Source organism: Lupinus angustifolius, chromosome LG06, assembly GCF_001865875.1.
Source record: "Lupinus angustifolius cultivar Tanjil chromosome LG06, LupAngTanjil_v1.0, whole genome shotgun sequence".
Lineage (NCBI taxonomy): Eukaryota > Viridiplantae > Streptophyta > Magnoliopsida > Fabales > Fabaceae > Lupinus > Lupinus angustifolius.
The window spans coordinates 1865865-1884160 of NC_032014.1; the positions used below are offsets into that span (position 1 = coordinate 1865865).

General features: G+C 33.9%; 3 protein-coding genes across 4 annotated transcripts; all 3 read right to left on the bottom strand.

Annotated features, from left to right (window-relative positions):
* LOC109348791 (aspartic proteinase nepenthesin-1-like) lies at positions 2624-8431 on the bottom strand. The gene is made up of 12 exons (XM_019589353.1): positions 7970-8431; positions 7601-7721; positions 6628-7055; positions 6357-6513; positions 5144-5226; positions 4959-5055; positions 4790-4862; positions 4448-4654; positions 4149-4273; positions 3758-3859; positions 3591-3688; positions 2624-3063 (listed from the first exon to the last, which is right to left on the bottom strand). Exons 1-12 carry the CDS (start codon positions 8239-8241, stop codon positions 2895-2897), a joined length of 1932 nt encoding a protein of 643 aa, XP_019444898.1. The 5' UTR covers positions 8242-8431; the 3' UTR covers positions 2624-2894.
* Positions 10261-12357, bottom strand: LOC109348794 (probable esterase D14L). Its single transcript, XM_019589356.1, has 2 exons — positions 11932-12357; positions 10261-11124 (listed from the first exon to the last, which is right to left on the bottom strand). The coding sequence occupies exons 1-2, from the start codon at positions 12297-12299 to the stop codon at positions 10680-10682; spliced, it is 813 nt and encodes a 270-aa protein (XP_019444901.1). The 5' UTR covers positions 12300-12357; the 3' UTR covers positions 10261-10679.
* LOC109348792 (probable protein phosphatase 2C 78) lies at positions 14175-16413 on the bottom strand. Of its 2 annotated transcripts, none has more exons than XM_019589354.1 (4): positions 15984-16412; positions 15276-15655; positions 14811-15047; positions 14175-14483 (listed from the first exon to the last, which is right to left on the bottom strand). In XM_019589354.1, exons 1-4 carry the CDS (start codon positions 16243-16245, stop codon positions 14238-14240), a joined length of 1125 nt encoding a protein of 374 aa, XP_019444899.1. In that variant the 5' UTR covers positions 16246-16412; the 3' UTR covers positions 14175-14237. The 2 variants fall into 2 exon arrangements, with proteins under 2 accessions (XP_019444899.1, XP_019444900.1); XM_019589355.1 differs by having other exon boundaries at positions 14275-14502; positions 15984-16413.

An 18296-nucleotide genomic window follows, 5' to 3' on the forward strand; every position in this document is an offset into this window, starting at 1 on the left:
TTTAGCCAAAAGGCTACTCGTCTCCGCCTTTTCATTCTTGGCAAAGACTTGTTCTATTTCTTCAAGGAACTTCCTTGCACTTTCACCCTCAGCTATAGAGCCCCGAAACGCATCTGGAATAGAGCGTTTCATGATCATCAAACACATTCGGTTAGAGCGTTCCCATTTCTCAATTTTAGCCTCATCGAGGTTTTCCGCAGTGGAAATGGGTTTCTCCACACGAAGTGCCAGATCCAAATCCATACAGCCGAGAATGATTTCTACGGCTTCCTTCCAGACCTTAAAGTTTGTCCCATTCAGTAGTGGGATGTTACTAATTTGAGCAGAAAAATTTGCAGCATTGGTAAAAGACATCGAATCCATATGACAAAGAATTAATGACATGTTTAAATATAAACAAACAAGACATGTTCATATAATAGACCCATCACAAGATACCTAGCACAACATAAATTTCTAATCTTTGGACAAAGAATTTAATTTGTAAGTGGTACTCTCAATGTAATGATCAAATATTAACAATTAGTTCTGTCAAATAATAGCATTTCTTTGGAGCGACTATTGTTCACATGAAAAAAAACTTTATAATTGTTACATATTTATCATCACATGTATGTCATTATTTTGCCAAATTGTGTCTTCCTTTGGGCCGAACACAATTCGCATAAATAATCTCATACGCATCTGTGTAATTCAATTAATTTCTACAATAGATGTTACTTTGGCAACATATTGCATCAATTAATCCAAAATAATTACAAGACAAAAATTAAAACAATATAGGTCTATTTCAAAAAATATAATCTTGGAATTAAAATCTTCAGATTTGATATCTTTCATGATTACCAAATCTAATCCCATAATATAATTCATATAATTCCAAATCAAAACAATGTAAGTTATTTAAAGAAACAATGCAAAGAAAGCATTTGGATATAAACACTTGCACTTAAGCAAACATCCATAAGCACTAACTTAAAAAAAATGAGCTTAAGAGCTTAACTCAAAGCTATATCCATATAAACAGAAATATGGAGAACAAAGGTATTCTGCCATTTCAAGAATGTTAAGGTATTTTGAGTTCCCCAAAAGTTTTGCAAGATATGTGCACTGAATTAATTATTGTCTGTGAAATAAGCACATCATGACATAACTTTTAAAATTAAAAAAAAAACAATTAGTTTCTTAAGTACTTTATCATTCTTAACCATCACTGACAGCCATGTGATGGCAAGAACTTCACGGACAAAATAGAAATTGAAAGCAAGAGTTTGCTCCCAACAAATAGCAATCAATTTGCCCTACGAATTCTCTTTCTGAAATCTCTACCCTAAATCCCAATTCTTTATAACATAACAGCGGAAACATAATTCAATAATCCCCAAATTAAAATTAGGGTTCATACAGATTTTTTGGGAAAACACCGTTAATGGCTTAATGGAGAATCATAAAATCCAGAACCTACGCTCTGATACCACTTGTTGGAAATTCCTTATTGATTGGTGAAATACCAATCCTAGGATCTTGAATTTAATGATTCTCGCGCACATATATGAATCAATCAAAGGGTGCAGTATCATACCTGAATCCATGTTCCTTTCCTGGATGTGCTCCTTTGATCTACGTTTCTGAAAGAGATGTGGTATGATGGTCTTCCTCAACCAAATCCTTGATTCCTCTTGGGACTTGCGTTTTCACTCTGATGGGGAGATGAGAAAACTAAATTTGATTTTGTGTATTGTGGACCATAACCTTCCTGATGTGTTAACTTATAGGGTTCTCATTATCCCCTATGGGTTAACCTGATGGGTATCACCCATTAAGCCCATATCCGTTATATCCTTTTAGAAATCTAAGGAGTGTCAGTAATTAGATCACTTATAATGTAATCCAAAAATAAATAGCTAATATCATTGTATCAAATATATGATGCTCACCTTAATTAGAAATTTATAATTTCTAACACCCTTCCCTTTAAAGTTTAGCCCTCTCCCATTTGAAATTAGTCACTTGACCATCTTACCCATCATGTGAAAATTGCAGGGAAGATTTCAGGAGTATTACTTTTAAGATTTCAAGAATATCAGCAGTTATGAGTGGGTTATAACAGACACTAAAAATTGCATATGTTACTATTTTATTGGAGAGGATTTCTATGTTGCAAATATAATAAAATAAAGGAAACAAAAAAACATTAGTCTTTTGATAAATATCTAACTTAGCTTGCAAGGATATTTGAGTTGACAGTAAGGTTTTGGAATCAAATATTTATTACTGAACAAAGATCGATGTAAGCTCTCTTTCCCATTTTTCTGTTGTCTAACTAGTTTGGTAGATTGGTATGTGATTATATTCTCTAGGTTATATTCACAGTTTATTTTGTTCTTCCTCTTCTTTTCTCTTTCTGTTTTTCTCTCTCCTCGTCTACAATGGAGGTCCTATGGAAGAGAATAGTGAAAGATCATCGTGGAAGAATATATGTATTTCAATGCCACCGAAGAGGAATTATATTTTTTTATCACACCAAATCTGAATTCAAAGCTTAGAAACAGTTTTTAATTTTTCAAAATAAAACATTGGAGAAAGAGAAGGTGAGGGGAAGAAGCTGAAGACGTTAGAGAAAGAAAGTGAAAAAAATGCACTAACCAGTACACGTGGTCCAATTGTAGTTCAATCCTAATGCTGTCACTCAGATTCGTCCGTATATTATTACAATATTCACAAACAAAATTGCGTTTGCAGATGATACAATTTCTAAAGAATTCTTTCTGTACACATTTCCCTGAAACAAAAATCTTGATCAGATAAGTGATTATGGTTTGTTTAAATTGCTCATGACAGGCCCCGAATATGCTAGGCACACTAATACCACCGCCACCGCCAGAAATGGAAGCTCATAATGGCTGTAGTTCCTGCTCGGGAACGGCCACGCCAACTGGCTTGTAGGAGTGCATGACTTGTCTGTTTTTCAATATTAAGAATATTCCAAAGGCTAATACTCCTACAAGCAATGTAAGTAGAACAGCTAAAGCCACAACTAAATGATTTTGTTGCCACCAAGTCCTGCATCATTGTTGAAAATTGTGTTAATATCCCAAATGGTTATAGATAAAGTCCTAACCTATACATCCCATAAAAAGACTATTGAAGACATGTAAGGTGAGCAAGTAGAAATGTATTCATCATTGCTTTGAGAAAATGCAATGAAATCTCGACCTTCTAAATGTTCAATGGATGAAAGAATGAATACACTCAACAAGGGGACACAATGTCGTAGACAACCAGAGAGTACAATTCAAAATAGGACACAAAACGGCATATACAAATACATGAATATCAGTATAAATAAGTATGAAAAGGCATACTTGTGTATTTACTATTTACCAAAACATCAGATACAAAAAAAAAAAAACATAACCATCAAGCATGAAATTTAATAAATAAATTAGGACATTAGAATTACATGCGCTACATAATAAAATTACATGCACTATATACATAATAAAATAGGAAATTCTGCAACCACAATAAACACAAGATGGTGTTCCTAGATAGTTTTCTGACTTCTTTTCCTTTCAAGAAAAAAATACCGTTTTGATGGAGCCTCAACATTCCAATCAAGTAACCTATAACTTCCAAATGTATCTGGTAGTTGCATGCGATGTTCAGAAAGCCGGGCAATTATACTCTGTGGCATAGAAAATCAACATTAAATGGGAGCCTTCACACAAACGCAAATGAACAAATGTGTCCTTACCATTGCAGTGGTGTTAGAAATGTAATCAGCATATGGCCTCGGGGTTATGACCCATCTGGAGAGGGAACCATTTCCAAGAGAAGTAAAATTAATTACATGAACCTGTGAACATTGAACCAAGAATGCTAATTATCAATAAGTAACAAAGCACATGAACAAGGAAGAATTTGCTGAAAACATGTGTTTTGTGCACCTTCGAAAGTTGTCACATGACTAAAACCTAGGACATTGAGTCCACTACTTAAATCCCAACCCATACCGCACCCAAGGTAGCCAACGTTGCATATGTATTCTGTTAACTACACCCTTTTATTACATAGAAATTATTAATTATGCTTAAAGCTGTAAGCATCAAACAATGTATTCCTCAACTGCAGTGGCCATTTCTAACCTGTGAAGTATTAACATCTAACTCACGGGCAATAAGCCCAGTCAATTCCGTAATGTAGGGCTTCATATCCATGTAGCTTATGTTAAATGAAATTACAATTATTATTTGAGCAATTTGGAGTTCACCTGCACATTAAGTTCATGAAAGTACATTAGTCATCAGTGAACACCTGAGCAATTTACATTACACAGATTACACAAATTTCTAATCCATGTTTAAACATGATATATATGTGTGTGTGTATATATATATATATATATATATATATTTTAAAATACAATATCAGCAGCTTACAATACCTTGATGTAAATTATACTGTGATGCAGATGGAGCAACTGAAGGCACAAATGCACTGGTTGAATTTGTTACTTTCGGATTTTGATGCACTTGTGTTGGAGAATCAGAGATGTGTAGTCTTTCCCATAACTCAGAACAATTAGTTTTCCAAAATCCAATTCTTGTATGCTCGCGATCATACATTACAAGAGTGTTACGGACAATGATACCTACACAAACAAATATGATGCAGGAGTGATCAAAGTATAGCACAAATCTATAGCTCAGAAGTTAGGCATCTAACAAAAAAAGAGGAACAATATTTCAAACGAGGGTAATAAAGTTATCGAAATTAAATAAGTTACCTCCTAAAAGAGTAGTTGGATCATTTCCATTTGGGAAAACCCCCAGACAATATGCACCTCGCACTTTTGAATGCTTCATAAAAGATAGCCCCGTGAAAAATACAGATTAGGAAATCAATCAACCTGTAAAAATAGCTAAAGATACTAATGACCCTTTTACATAACTAACCAGAAACAAGTAATTTTCAGGTGATAGTGACAATTTGTGACCATTTCCAAATACCATGTCAACCACCGGAAACTTTTTAGGGAGTTGAGAAACATCACTGAAACACAAGGGAACTGAAACTGTTAACTAAGCTGCAATGGCATGTATGTTTTACTCTTCATAATGCTATAGACAATTAGACATACATTCCAGCACCAGAAAAACATATATCATTATAATTTGGATCTGGACCATGGATTTGTTTCAAAGACTTGAGTTCCTTCGTAATCTGTAACAGATAAATATATAATCAGACTCATCACATATATAAGATGAAATTTTTATCAAAACATGATACTTAGTATGATTATGACTTCATAATAAAAAATGATTAAAAACTAAAACAATCTATGATCATGAAACATGGCACAAACATTTTACTACTAATTAAATTGTCTAATTCCATGAGCTGATTAGGGTTGAAACTCCATAAAAATTAAGACTGAAATACAGCTTCATTGCTCCTGAAATGCATTTGCAGAAATCTTGGTTGACTCGTATAACATATTTATTAGAAAATTTAACGTGACTGATTCATGTTCCAAAAGAATAAATAACAATTGCATCTTAATACGTCAACTATTCAGCCTGCATAAGATACCCAATTACCCCTATGGTGCACATATGCTGCCTGTAAGAATAAATAAAATCTACAATGCAAAATAACTATGCAAAAGTGCATCAGATAAACTCCAATAAATTCATAGATCACAACAAATGTCATCTGGTAAATAATTTAATGTGCTTAAATCCTCCAACTTCCTTTAACAATTAGCAAGGCCAGGATCATTACTAACTTATCATCAAAACAACAATATGTCAGTATCAGTATCTGTAAGATAGACATGATTCACCAATAATAAAAGCACACGTGGCACTCCTTTGTGCAATGGAGGAATAATGGCCTCCACCAAAATATTCTTTACAAAAACTCTTTTTATGTACTTATAATTCCTATAGTCTATATATATTTTTTGATTTCTCAAGGTATCCTCGCACTGGAGGCAATCATGTCCGCATCAGGAACATCCACAGGTATGTGAGACTAACTCTTCCAGCGGATATTTTTTCCATCCATAAGACTTTAACCCGAGACATGGCTTAAAGGGAATCAAACATGTACCACTTGAACCAACAGAAGTTGGTCCTATAGTCTATATATGGCCTCCTAAAATAGATTCTTAAAGATGATTATATATATGCACCTTCAACTACTTCAGTCTAGGCTTCTAGCTCCATACCAGATAACACAAGTCTCACAAATTACAAAACAATGCAAGGTGTTTAAAGACAATGTGAGCTTAAAAAGTGCAACTAAAAGAACATTCTTTCTACCATAACATTTTTTATAGAACTTACGGCATGTTTAAATGCAAGAAACGCAGATTCTGGTAGGTATGCATAAGTTGTGCCACTATCCAAGACAGTCCCATGTCTCCCATTGAAAACCTCTGGGTTTAGCGGCAACCGCTTTCCAGCAACATGTATATCCTTCAAATTGATATTATAGTATGGACTGTGCCATCGCAAAACTAGAGTAAATGTGTGAAATTAATAAAATGCAATTGTTAAGAAAATGCATGACATGCCATATCTGCATGATAAGAAATTTGTATTCTGAAACACAAACCTTCGACCACGGTCTGAATGTGTAAAGACCATGTCTGCTGGGGGAGATATGCCTCCAAGAACCATTGCACCCCCACCAACATCCATTCCACCATAGCATAGTGAGAATGAATCACTTATGACCTTCTTTTCAACTAGTTGGTCCATAATACTTAGATCTCCACGGCCTAAACCCATGATGCCATCAGCATGCTGACTATAAAGATCACCAGTCTCAACATTTTCACAGCCAAAAACAGCACGTTGGGGGGCAAGCTCACTCTGACCTCCAAAGGATACAACATCCTCACCAAGAACACCACTGGTAGTACTCAGTTCAGCATACTGTCTCTCATACATGCATTGATTTTTGCCATTGTCACAGTTGCAACCTGGATTGCATTTGACAGGTTGATACGTTTTTGACAAGTCTGGCTGAAACTTAGGATCCTGTTAAAATAAAATTGAACATACAAATCCAATCTAATTTAGATAAATCAAACAATTTAGCATACAATCATCATCACGCATGGGCAGATAGGCAGTTAATCTAAAAAAACTCCGTTAAATTTATTATTTTGTTCCAACTAAAATGAATAAATATATAAACTATTCTTTTATATCTAATTCAAGATGAAATAATTAGGAAACAAAATAAACATCCGAGAGGCAATAAAAAATCTACTGTACAAACTATAAGGTGTGTTTGGTAGAAGTAAAAATAGGAAATAAAGGAATAAAAAGTTAGTATCTGTATTGTGTCACTACTTGTGTCCAAACACCCTATCAATGTTCACTCCTCCAAGTTCCACCTTTCCATTTTCGTCACCTACCCTGAGGTTGCATTAAGTGTTTGAAAAAACCTCAGCGACAAACCAAATTATGAAACAACACATTCTGAGTAATTTGGTTTTCAGAATCACAGTCATGTCCTCAGTCAATATAAACATCAAATTGTTGATCCGAACTTATAATTAGGATGAAGACGATAGTACCTGGTGCGTACCACACTGTTGGCAATTGGAGCACGGGACATAAGTAACAGTACTCCCCGTATCAACAATAAGAGCAAACCTCTGTGGAGGTGTACCGATCCAAAGCCGCGTCGTATAGTACCTAAGAAGGAAAGAAAAAACACAAATCTCAGATCTCAGATTATTTTTTTGTATCATCAAGGATAAGTAACTAATCCTTTCAAAATACGTAAATGGCCCCGACAACTGTCGCTGTCAGGAATCAAACTGGCTTTTGGTCATCTTGAGATCTTGTGGGGCCTTACACTACTAGACCCGAAACCAGCACCTTGTTGGTAATCTCAGAATTTATTGAAATATAAAAAAGGTGTAGAGAAAGTGAAGGTAAACCCGTTGCGGAAGAGATCGTCATAGAGTCTCATGCGAGCGTTAGGGTGGAGTTTGGAATCAGATCGCTGGATTCGGCGACGGGGATTGAATGAAGATATGGAAGAATTGGGAGAAGAAAGGTGTAGAGGTAGAATCATGGCAGCAAGAGAACCTTCCTCGCCACTTCGGAAGAGTAAGAAGTCGTTAGGGTCACCGGAGACAGCCAATTGCGCAAGGTATAATAGAATTATTACGGACACGGCGGAGATGAACTGAATCGGTGCCAGCGCCATGAGTTACTAACTCCGACTGGTCCAAAGATTCGAGTTAAGCCCCGCGCGGATCAAAACGATATTGGATGAAGAAACGGAAAGAAGATAAGTCAAGTCACCGTGTGCTCAATGTTCATTTCCGTTTACGTTGTTGTTGTTTTTTTAGAAAATTAATTAATTAAAATATTTGTTTATACAGCATCTTGTATCAAGAAAAGCTTTCAGGTACATCTGAGCGCTGCACTATTTTATTTTGTGAAAGTGTAAGTCGAGGCTTATTTTATGACATGCGAGTTCACCTTATTTTATGACTACTATGATTGGATGGTCGAATAAGAATTAATTTCAAAGGTAGTCATAAGTGAAATCTGAGCCGGACGTCAAACCAGCATAAGTCTCATATTAGGTTTAAACAGTTAAACCGTCCGGTCTGGCCGGATGATTTCGTAAATAATTAATCATTTTTATTTATAAATATATAGTTATATATAAATGTAAAACTTTATAGCATTAATAATTATGTATAATTATATTGAAATAATAAATCTGTATCTTTTTTTTGGACCGTAGTAAAACAAAATATTAGAACATTGTCCCATTTTTTTATTTTTAAGTGAGCTGTCCGGTTTACTTCCCGGGTTAATCCGGTTTAACCGGGTTTAACATGGTCGGACCGGATTTTTCCGGTTCAAAGCGGTCCAACTCTTATTTGGTTAAGACGGCAAACCAGAGCCGTTTTCAAGTCCGGTCAGCGGTCAGACTGATCGGACCGGTCAGACCGATCGGACCGACCGGTCGATTCTAACAACACTGGTCATAAGTCTAATATATAAAGAACTAATATATGATTAAAAAAATTAAATAACAATAATACATAGGATATCTTTTCTAATTTTTGTGATGCTTTTTTACGTTTTCAGTCCTTTCTTTAATCAATTTTGATGTTAGTCCGACTTGGATGATACTAAAATGGAGGAACAGCCCGACTATATATGGGATGGCATCGGGCACAGGTAGTAGTTACTCGCTACTCATTTCAAAATAAGAGAGAATTATTCATACCCATCTGTACCTGTATGGGTATCCGTGTGCGGGTATTCGCGGATACTTTTAGGTACTCGTGAGTTTCCTATATTATAAATGAATATTAAATTTTTTACTTCTATTATGTTTCAAATGAGATGAAACTTAATTATTTTTGTACCTTGTGATTGAATATTTGGCAAAAATGCTAAATTTATTGGTGTTTTCTATTTGTGTAATTTTTTGTTCTCATTTCCTTAACAAAAAGTATATATTTTCTTTGTAAAACATGTGTGTTTCTACACATGTAATAATATAAATAATATTTGTAGGGTATTTCACCCCAAACTCAATAAAATAGGTAAATAATATATTAATTATATAAATAAAGGGTACCGGGGGTACGAGTACCATTATACTTGTATCCACCTGTATGTACTACAACTATTTTTAAAAACCGTTTATAATATCCGTGGGTACCTGTTTGTGTCTCATACCCGTGCCCGTATGAATTTTACCCGCGGGTACTCACATGTATGGTTTTTTTGACATCGATAACTATATCCTAAAGAAAATATTGAAAAAGTTTGTATCTTTTTTAAGCATTTTATCCTTCATTAAAGTTAACGACCATGAATAAAATTAAAACCGATTAGAAATATAGGAGCTATCAACTTAAAAAAACAATAACTAAAATCAGAATGGGTCAAGTAGCTAACTAAAGAAAAAAATCTTTCAACCAAAAGAAATGCTTATGAGCAAGCTATCCTAGAAAGAGTTCGGGTGACTAGAGAATAGAGATGATGAAGGATGAGGGAGTACCAACAAGAGCATACCAATGCCGAGAGGGAAAACAGACTTTAACAACAACGATGAAATTTTGTAGTTGAGCAGCCTGAGACAAATTGCAGCTGTACCGAATAAAACTAAAAATAGATAATGACTGAAATGTGAAACTTGTTGCTTATAAAGGTTGAATTTTTTTAACTCTTTCAGATAAGAGAACATCAACCAAAATGCAAATGCCCAAAAAACGTAGATAGAATCACAAACACATTTATACAATCTTTCCTATACTGATTGGAAATATCACAAATACATCACAGAATGAGAGGATTGCAAAGTACTACCCATATAAACGACATTGGTTAGAAGAGCAGCCTTAGATAGCTGAGTGTATATAGCTTGGCCAGTATACCAACTTTGAAGTCCTGCATATGCTGCCCTAACAATGTAGTGACGAACAATGACATGATTATTCACTAGGACCAAGTCTTGAAACCTCCACATAATTAATCACATACAAGATACTACAAACAATTACGAGAATCAATTACCATGATTCCCTTGTTTTTTGTACGAGACAAGTACAAAAAGAAAAGGGATTCCTTCAATTTTCTTAGCCAAAGACAATAGAAGCACATCACTATTCACCTTCACACTGCAATATCATGCTGAATGTGTTTGAGCAACACCGGAATAACGATATCGGGTGAGCTTAATTGTGGTAAATGACCATCCGTCGCCATGACCTCAACGATGGAATCACCACCAAGACGTTGGTGGAGGTACTCTGAGACCATCACTGGAACTGCCATATCCTTTTTACTTTGTATAATATGGCATGGAACGGTGACGAGGCCAAGAATTTGCCTCATATCGCTTTGAAAAATTGTGCGTGCCACGATTAACGCTATGTCTGGCCTCATGTTGAACAAGGTTCGACTAAACTCCTGCACGGCCACAGATTCCATGTCCCCACCCACTGCCAGAGGAGCAAACCCAGAGCACCATGCTTTGTAATTGGCTGCCATAGCATCGAATAATTGATCCAGATCTTCCTGCTCAAACCCTCCATAGTAATTCACATCGTTCAAATACCTGGTCAAGTATAAAATCCATGAAATCAGACACAAATCAATTGTTTACTTCTCATGATAATTAAGCCTATATTTTAGTACCATAAAGTTGATATGATTTTTAAATAATAGCATATTAACTTGGTTACTACTAACTAGTTATTAATATTTATGAATATTAATAATTGATATGAAAAAACTAGAAGATAAACTACAATTGAAGTTACCTCAAAGTTGTAGGCTATTATTGATAAATCTGTAGTTACCAAATTGTGAGTTAAAGCTATTTGGAAAAATAACTTCAATTTGTTAAATACCTTGAATACTATATGCAATACTATATAACAAAAATAAGAAGAAAAAAATTAGCAGCTCCCGCTTATATCCTTTAAACAGTAGCTTCCAGAAAAAGCTAGTTTTAAAAAAACTACAGTTTACTTTTACTTTTTTTGTTATCTAAATAGTTCTATACATATTTTGCCTGGGTAAAGAAGCTATATAAGCAACCATCAGAAACAGACTTTTAACCAAACATTAATAACTCTCGAAAATTGAAGTTGACTTTAGAGCAGCAACCCGAGTTACTTGATCTACGGGCATGGTGTTTGATCTAATTAAAATATTATATGCATATATCTAAAGTATTCATTTCTTTTTCTTTATTTTAATTTGACACGCGACTCTGTTCAGATACTAATAATACACTGATCGATTGCCGCACTTGCATACAATTGGAAAATGTCACTCTAATTGTTAAAACATATCTTTGATTCATTAGAGCTAAAATCCTTAAACGTTTGTTTTAAATTGCAATTTAAATTATGAATACCTGGGGGAAGCGGAGAGCATGATTAGCTTAAGGAAGAGATCGGGGCGAGCAATAGAAGCAACCGCACCAATCATAGCGGAAACAGAATGACCAACAAAGATGCATGAATGAACACCAAGCTCTTCTAAAATGGCAAGCAAATCATACGCATGACCTTCTAAGCTTGAGTAGCGCTCAAAATCGAAGTAATCAGGGTTAGTGGTACCTGCGCCCATAATATCGTACAAAATGACACGGTAATCGTGGAGAAGATGAGGTACAAAGTGTTTCCAAACAGATTGATCAGTGCCAAGTCCATGAGCCAGTACTATAAACCTTGTCCCGGATCCCAAAACCTTCACGTTGTGAGCTTCCTCCACTGTCCCCATTTTTTGTCACCTAAGTTTCTCCCACTTGTTTTCTCTCTGTGTCTCTAATTCTAGTTTGTTTTAATACCGACCGTTGAATGCGTCACATCTTGCTTTCAGGCCCCATTCTGATATTTGGACTTGTGGAGGCCACGTGGAACAACTGCTACCACATACACACACATATATCTAAATAAAATATTATAATAAGATTTAATATCTCAAAGTCAGAAGACATATATATGCCCATATCTTGAGGTACGGATATTGACATCAATTATTGCCTGTTTTACTAGTGAGTAGAAATTTGATACTGTTAAAGTCTTAATAGATTCGATTATATGCACCTAGGATGGTTGATTGACATGCTGGATATAAGGCTTCTTTTGATATAAGAAGTTTTCCAGAGGATTGAGAGCAAAGCAAAGCCGGACATCAACTCGAAAGAAGTCTTGTATAAGGTCTAACCGGTTAGATTGTTCAATTAGACCGAACAACATCATAATAATATAATTATATATATATATATATATTATATAATTAATTAAAATTTAAAATAAAATTAAATAAATGAATAATAAACTTATCAATATCATGTATTGCATAATGTATAAACATAAATTAAAATATAAGTGTATTAAACAAATTTTCCCCATTGTTTATATTTTATTGTAATTATACACGGTAATGTTTATCCTTTATGTTTATCTCATTCACTCATTCCATCTCAAACAAATATAAACAAAAGTACTGTACATGAGATTCTCAACCAAGAAATATCACTTTAGTGGTGCTTTTGAGAAGTAAATTTTAACATTTGAAGTCTAAGGAGTCTAACCGTGCTTTTGCAAAGTAATGCTTTTGAGAAGCTATTAACTTTAGCAGTACTTTTGAGAAGCTATTAATTAACAACCAAGAAATATCACTTTATCTATCAATTAAAAATATAATATGGATTATGGACAGAATTCATCACAATACAACATGGCTCAGTACTATTTAGAATGATGGCACAACAAGACAAAATATTAGATGGCGAGAATCTTAGACGGCACAACGGAGACGATGACCAGAAACAGTGAAGAACGACGGCAGGGCGGTGAGCAAGAGAGGTTTTTTAAGGTAAGCGACGACTATGTTTTCTCCTATTTCTTCCTTTTTGCGTTGAGTGTTCTGGATTAGAACGGTTTCTATTTCAATTTTTTATTTTTTTAATTAGGTTTAGACCAGTCCAGTCTAACCAACCGGATTATTCTGGTTAGACCAGATTGTGGACGACCAGAAACAGTCTGGAAGACCATCCCAATTTTTTGGTTGTACGGGACCACCCTTATAGTGTGTTACGATCAGACTGATTGGACCGTCCAGCCCGATCCAGACCAAACAACACTGATTGAGAGTATATATGGTATTAGGAAGTTATTAAGGTAATATTAGAAAATTAGAATTTTACCAAGATGTTAGATGCAAAAAATTATATGAGTCAGACATACATATAGACGAGGAGTAACATTCATGATGGAGTTTAACCTACTTGGTATCAAAATTCTACCAACTACTTTGTTTTATATATATAACACGTCTTATTAGAAGATGATTGTTTTTTATTTTTTGTACTATTATTATATGATTAAATTATAATAAAAATTAAAGTTTTAATATAGTATAAAGATTTTATTAATTACCTTTTTATATATATATATATTTTGAAGCCGACAAAGTAGAGACCTTTGTCTTCAATCATATTCACAACAGATCCATTTATCACGATATTTGGAAGAAGAACGTTAATCTACAATTATCAGTGTTCATCACATTTACAACCTCTTCCGTTAATTATTCATATTTATAAATCATTACTCTAGCCACTGATACCTTTCATTGTATTGTGCGATCAATATCTAGGCACATGGCAAGGCATTTAAGACTCAAGACCGTAGTACTAGTAGCTTGGGTAGTTTATAGGTCAGTTTCATCTGCATTCAGAGAGAAAATATCTACAGGAGTACTAATGCAACCACCCTGATGTTTTGGCCTACGACTCAGAGAACCTTGTGAATGCTCTAGGTATATAACGATCACTGTAATATCATCATGGAACTTTCGCCTTACACCTTTTTCAATTCTCTTTAAATCTGCATATCTCATTTCTTTTTTCTTTGCAGCCTCTTCCAATGCAGCTCTCACCAATCGTTTTGCTATTCCCTACAATTGAATTAAAATCCTTTATAACAACATATTTTCATACTGTACAGGTCACGAAATTTGATGACAAATGTCTCTGCTTCTTAACAAATAGCTAGCTAGTAGTCTTTTTTTTTTTTTACTATTGAAGTTATCCTCTCACCTTATGGTAAAAATTTTATCTCTTGTGGGTTGTTTTTAACCTTCTCATCTTTCTCGAAATCTAGTGATGTCTTATACAATTAGACCAGTACCTACTTCTTAACTAGTAGTGTAGTACCACAACAATATATTGGAGATTCAAAATTTAGTTACTATAGGCATTCAAAACGAAAATTATATTCTTACTTTTCTTGGACTTCTGAAGACGATTTCAACAGCAGCTTCATCAGTTAAATGCTCCCAAAGTCCATCTGATGCAAAGATCAGAAACAAATCCTCTGCTGTCAACTTCCTTGTCAATATTGACGGTTGTGTTGTAATTACAGGCCTCTTTAAAGGTACTGGACATACAAATTGTTGGAATAGAGGATTTTTGTCAAACTCTGGTTTCTTTAGATAAACATCACCAATCGATCTTGAGACCTATGAAGTGAAACACAGTTAAACAACTTTTTATTTTAAAACAAAAAAATAATAGTGAATTCACAAGCAGGACATAAAGTAGTAATTAATATTGCAAATATGCAAATGCAACTGATTCAATTTCAAAAAGAAGTTTCTTCAGAATGTTGAGGGAGAAGAATTTCACTCATGTGCTGAAGGTAAATAACTAAATATACATGTGCAAGCATGTTGAATATCACAAGTTACCTGAATAATACCCTTGATTCGCCAAACTCCACGAGTGTGAACCACAATGTGTGCATCATCTGGGTGAAGAGCCTCAACCTCCTTTCTGATCTCTTCCACTCCAACATTATGATCAGTGGACAAACGCTCTGCCACTACAGCAGCACAATTTACTTGACTCCTTAATGCTTTCCTACCCAGCACTGCTCTTGAATCCCCAAGATTTGCAACATAAAGATTATTATTTGAAATCACCCCAAGAAGACAACATGAACCCACTACAGCAATATGTGGCAGAGTAATCCAAGATTGCTTCACTAAATGCCAGAATTCCTCTTCCGTTGCATTGAAAGCCTTCATTATCACTTCCTCAGAAATCTCTCCTTCCTCTGAAATAAACTCTGTAATCATTTCAAAATTAAAAATTCAAACTTTGATTAGTACGCATTCATTGATACGATTAAAGCAGAGCATATATATGGTTTAGCGTGTATATTTTAATTTCAAACCATGTTTATGCTATAATTTTTTTTTATATTTTTTAATATACAAGTATATAAATATATAAATGAATATTATACAGGAATGTTAAACAACCAAAATTTGGAATGATTAAATGAAGGTATCCATGCTATTTAAGTTAAAAAGAAACAATTATCATGTAATACATGAGAACAATTCAGGAATAACAAGGAAAAGAAAACGCGTAGGACAGTAGGAGTGTCTTACTATGAAGGAAGGAAAAGAGATGTTTAGTGATGAAACGGGAAGCTTCAGGTCCACCATGACCATCGTAAACTCCAATGAAAGTTGCGGAGGGAGTGTTAAAAACTTGTCCTTGATCCTCCAATAACGAATTAGCTTGTACCACTGCAATTGAATATTCCCCTGAAGCATGTGGCTCCAAATCCTCGTGCCATAATAGACTATCCTTGCTTCCTCCTCCACCACCAAAGCACGTCTCAAATGGCCTTCTACACAGCTCCAACATCCTTAATTTTCACGATGTCTGTCGTTAGGTGTGGTCGACGTTAGTTGATATTTGAGAAGAGAGGAAATGAGTTTTAGTTTGTTGGCGAAGGAATTGATATTATGTCTTGACTTGACTTAGAAGATGGAATGGGAAAGAGGAACGTGTGGATTCCGCGTTAGAGGGTAGAAAGATAAGTAAACAGCACTGTGGAGTAACTTGAGTATAATAATATTTTGACGGGGAAATCTTGGTGAGGAAGAAACATGTCCCACTTGATGTCCCATTTGTGTATTAAGCCAATTAAAAATGACAATTAATTAAAAAGAAAAATAATAAAAACATAAAATATATTTTTTATATTATATGGATGAATGTGATTGATGTGGTATATTGAGACAGTAACTTGTAATTGGCGGGACCTTATAAGTGAATCAATCACTTACTCTTAAGCTGATTATTAATACAAATTAGTTTATAAGTTTAATGTTTGGTAACATGTATAAACTATATTTTACCTTAGAAATGAGTAGTTGCGCGATTACATTTCTCTCTCTTTTTACCCATCAGTTTTGACAATCATCTACTACAAAAAAATTACAACCACTTTTTGCATATAGGAAATAAAAAGAGTAATGAATAACTAATTTTTACCTATAACATTAACAAGCTAGAAACACCTAGATAAGTTTACTTGGAAAATTTATTTGGTTGGTGCAATTTGACTGATAAATTACAGCTTTGGTATATCTTTTAAATTATTTACCAAACTAGTGCACTTTTTAAAAACTCGGTAATTGGATTGCCGAGTTTCCTATTTTTTTTACTCCAGACATAACTCGGCATTTTCAGTGTAGAGTTTAATTTGTAACAATATTTTATTGAACTTGGTAATTGTGTTGGAGTTTTTCAATTTTTTTATTTTAGTCCTAGACTAAACTCTGCAACCACATTAGAATTTTATGAGAAAATTATATTTTATTAAATTCGGTTATGGGATCTTTACAATTTTTATTAATTTATTCTCTACACTGAAATCGGCAATAATACTGCAGTTTTATATTTAATTTTTTCATTACCTTTGTTTTCTTTTGAGACAATCAGCAATGTGATTTGTGGTGATCCCTTGAGAGTGGAATTCTTTCATCATCCTATTCTGTTATCATAAATCAAATGGAATAAGTCTAATTATTTATAGTTTTATAAAAATAAGTCTAATTGTTTACAAGTGACATATACACACTTGTTGTTATACATATGAATACTACATCCTTATGTTTATGCTATTTTTTAAATAACATCCAAAGAAAATTATGTGCACTTAAATAAAAAAGATTGTCTCAAAAGAAAAGAAAAAAGATCAATGAAAACAAATTAAACATAAAACTACAGCACCATTGCCAATTTCATTGTAATTGGTGGTGATTTGTGTGCACTGAAAAAAATGAAAGAAAATCTACAATCAGATATATGAGTTTAGTGTAGGAATAATTAAATAAAAAATGCAAAACTCTAATAAAATAGCCAGTTCAATAAAATATAATTTCCTCATATGGTTGCCCGAGTTTAGTCTAGGAATAAAATTAAAAAAATTGAAAAACTCCAATATATTTGTTGAGTTCAGTAAAATATTGTTACAAATTAAACTCTAAACTGAAGATGTTGGGTTAAGTGTGCAGTGGGAAAAAAAATAAGACACTCGACAATCTAGTTGCTGACTTTTAAGAAAGTGCGCTAGTTTAGTAAATAATTTAAAATGTACACTAAGACTGTAATTTTTAAGTCAAAGTGCACCAATCAAGTAAATTTGCCAAGGTTACTCTAATCAAGAGCACTAGTATTTTATATTTTCTCTGAATTGTTATTCTTAATTTTTATGTATTTATTTATTACATTTAAATTATTTAATAAATATGTATACACACATTCACTCATGTCATTTTATGTAATTTTTATCATACGAAAACTAATGGCATAAATTATAAAATTTAGTAAATTATTTGCTTCTGAATGCAAACATTTGTGCAAATTGAGGCGTAGATCACGGTACATTTTAGTAATGTTTGGTACAA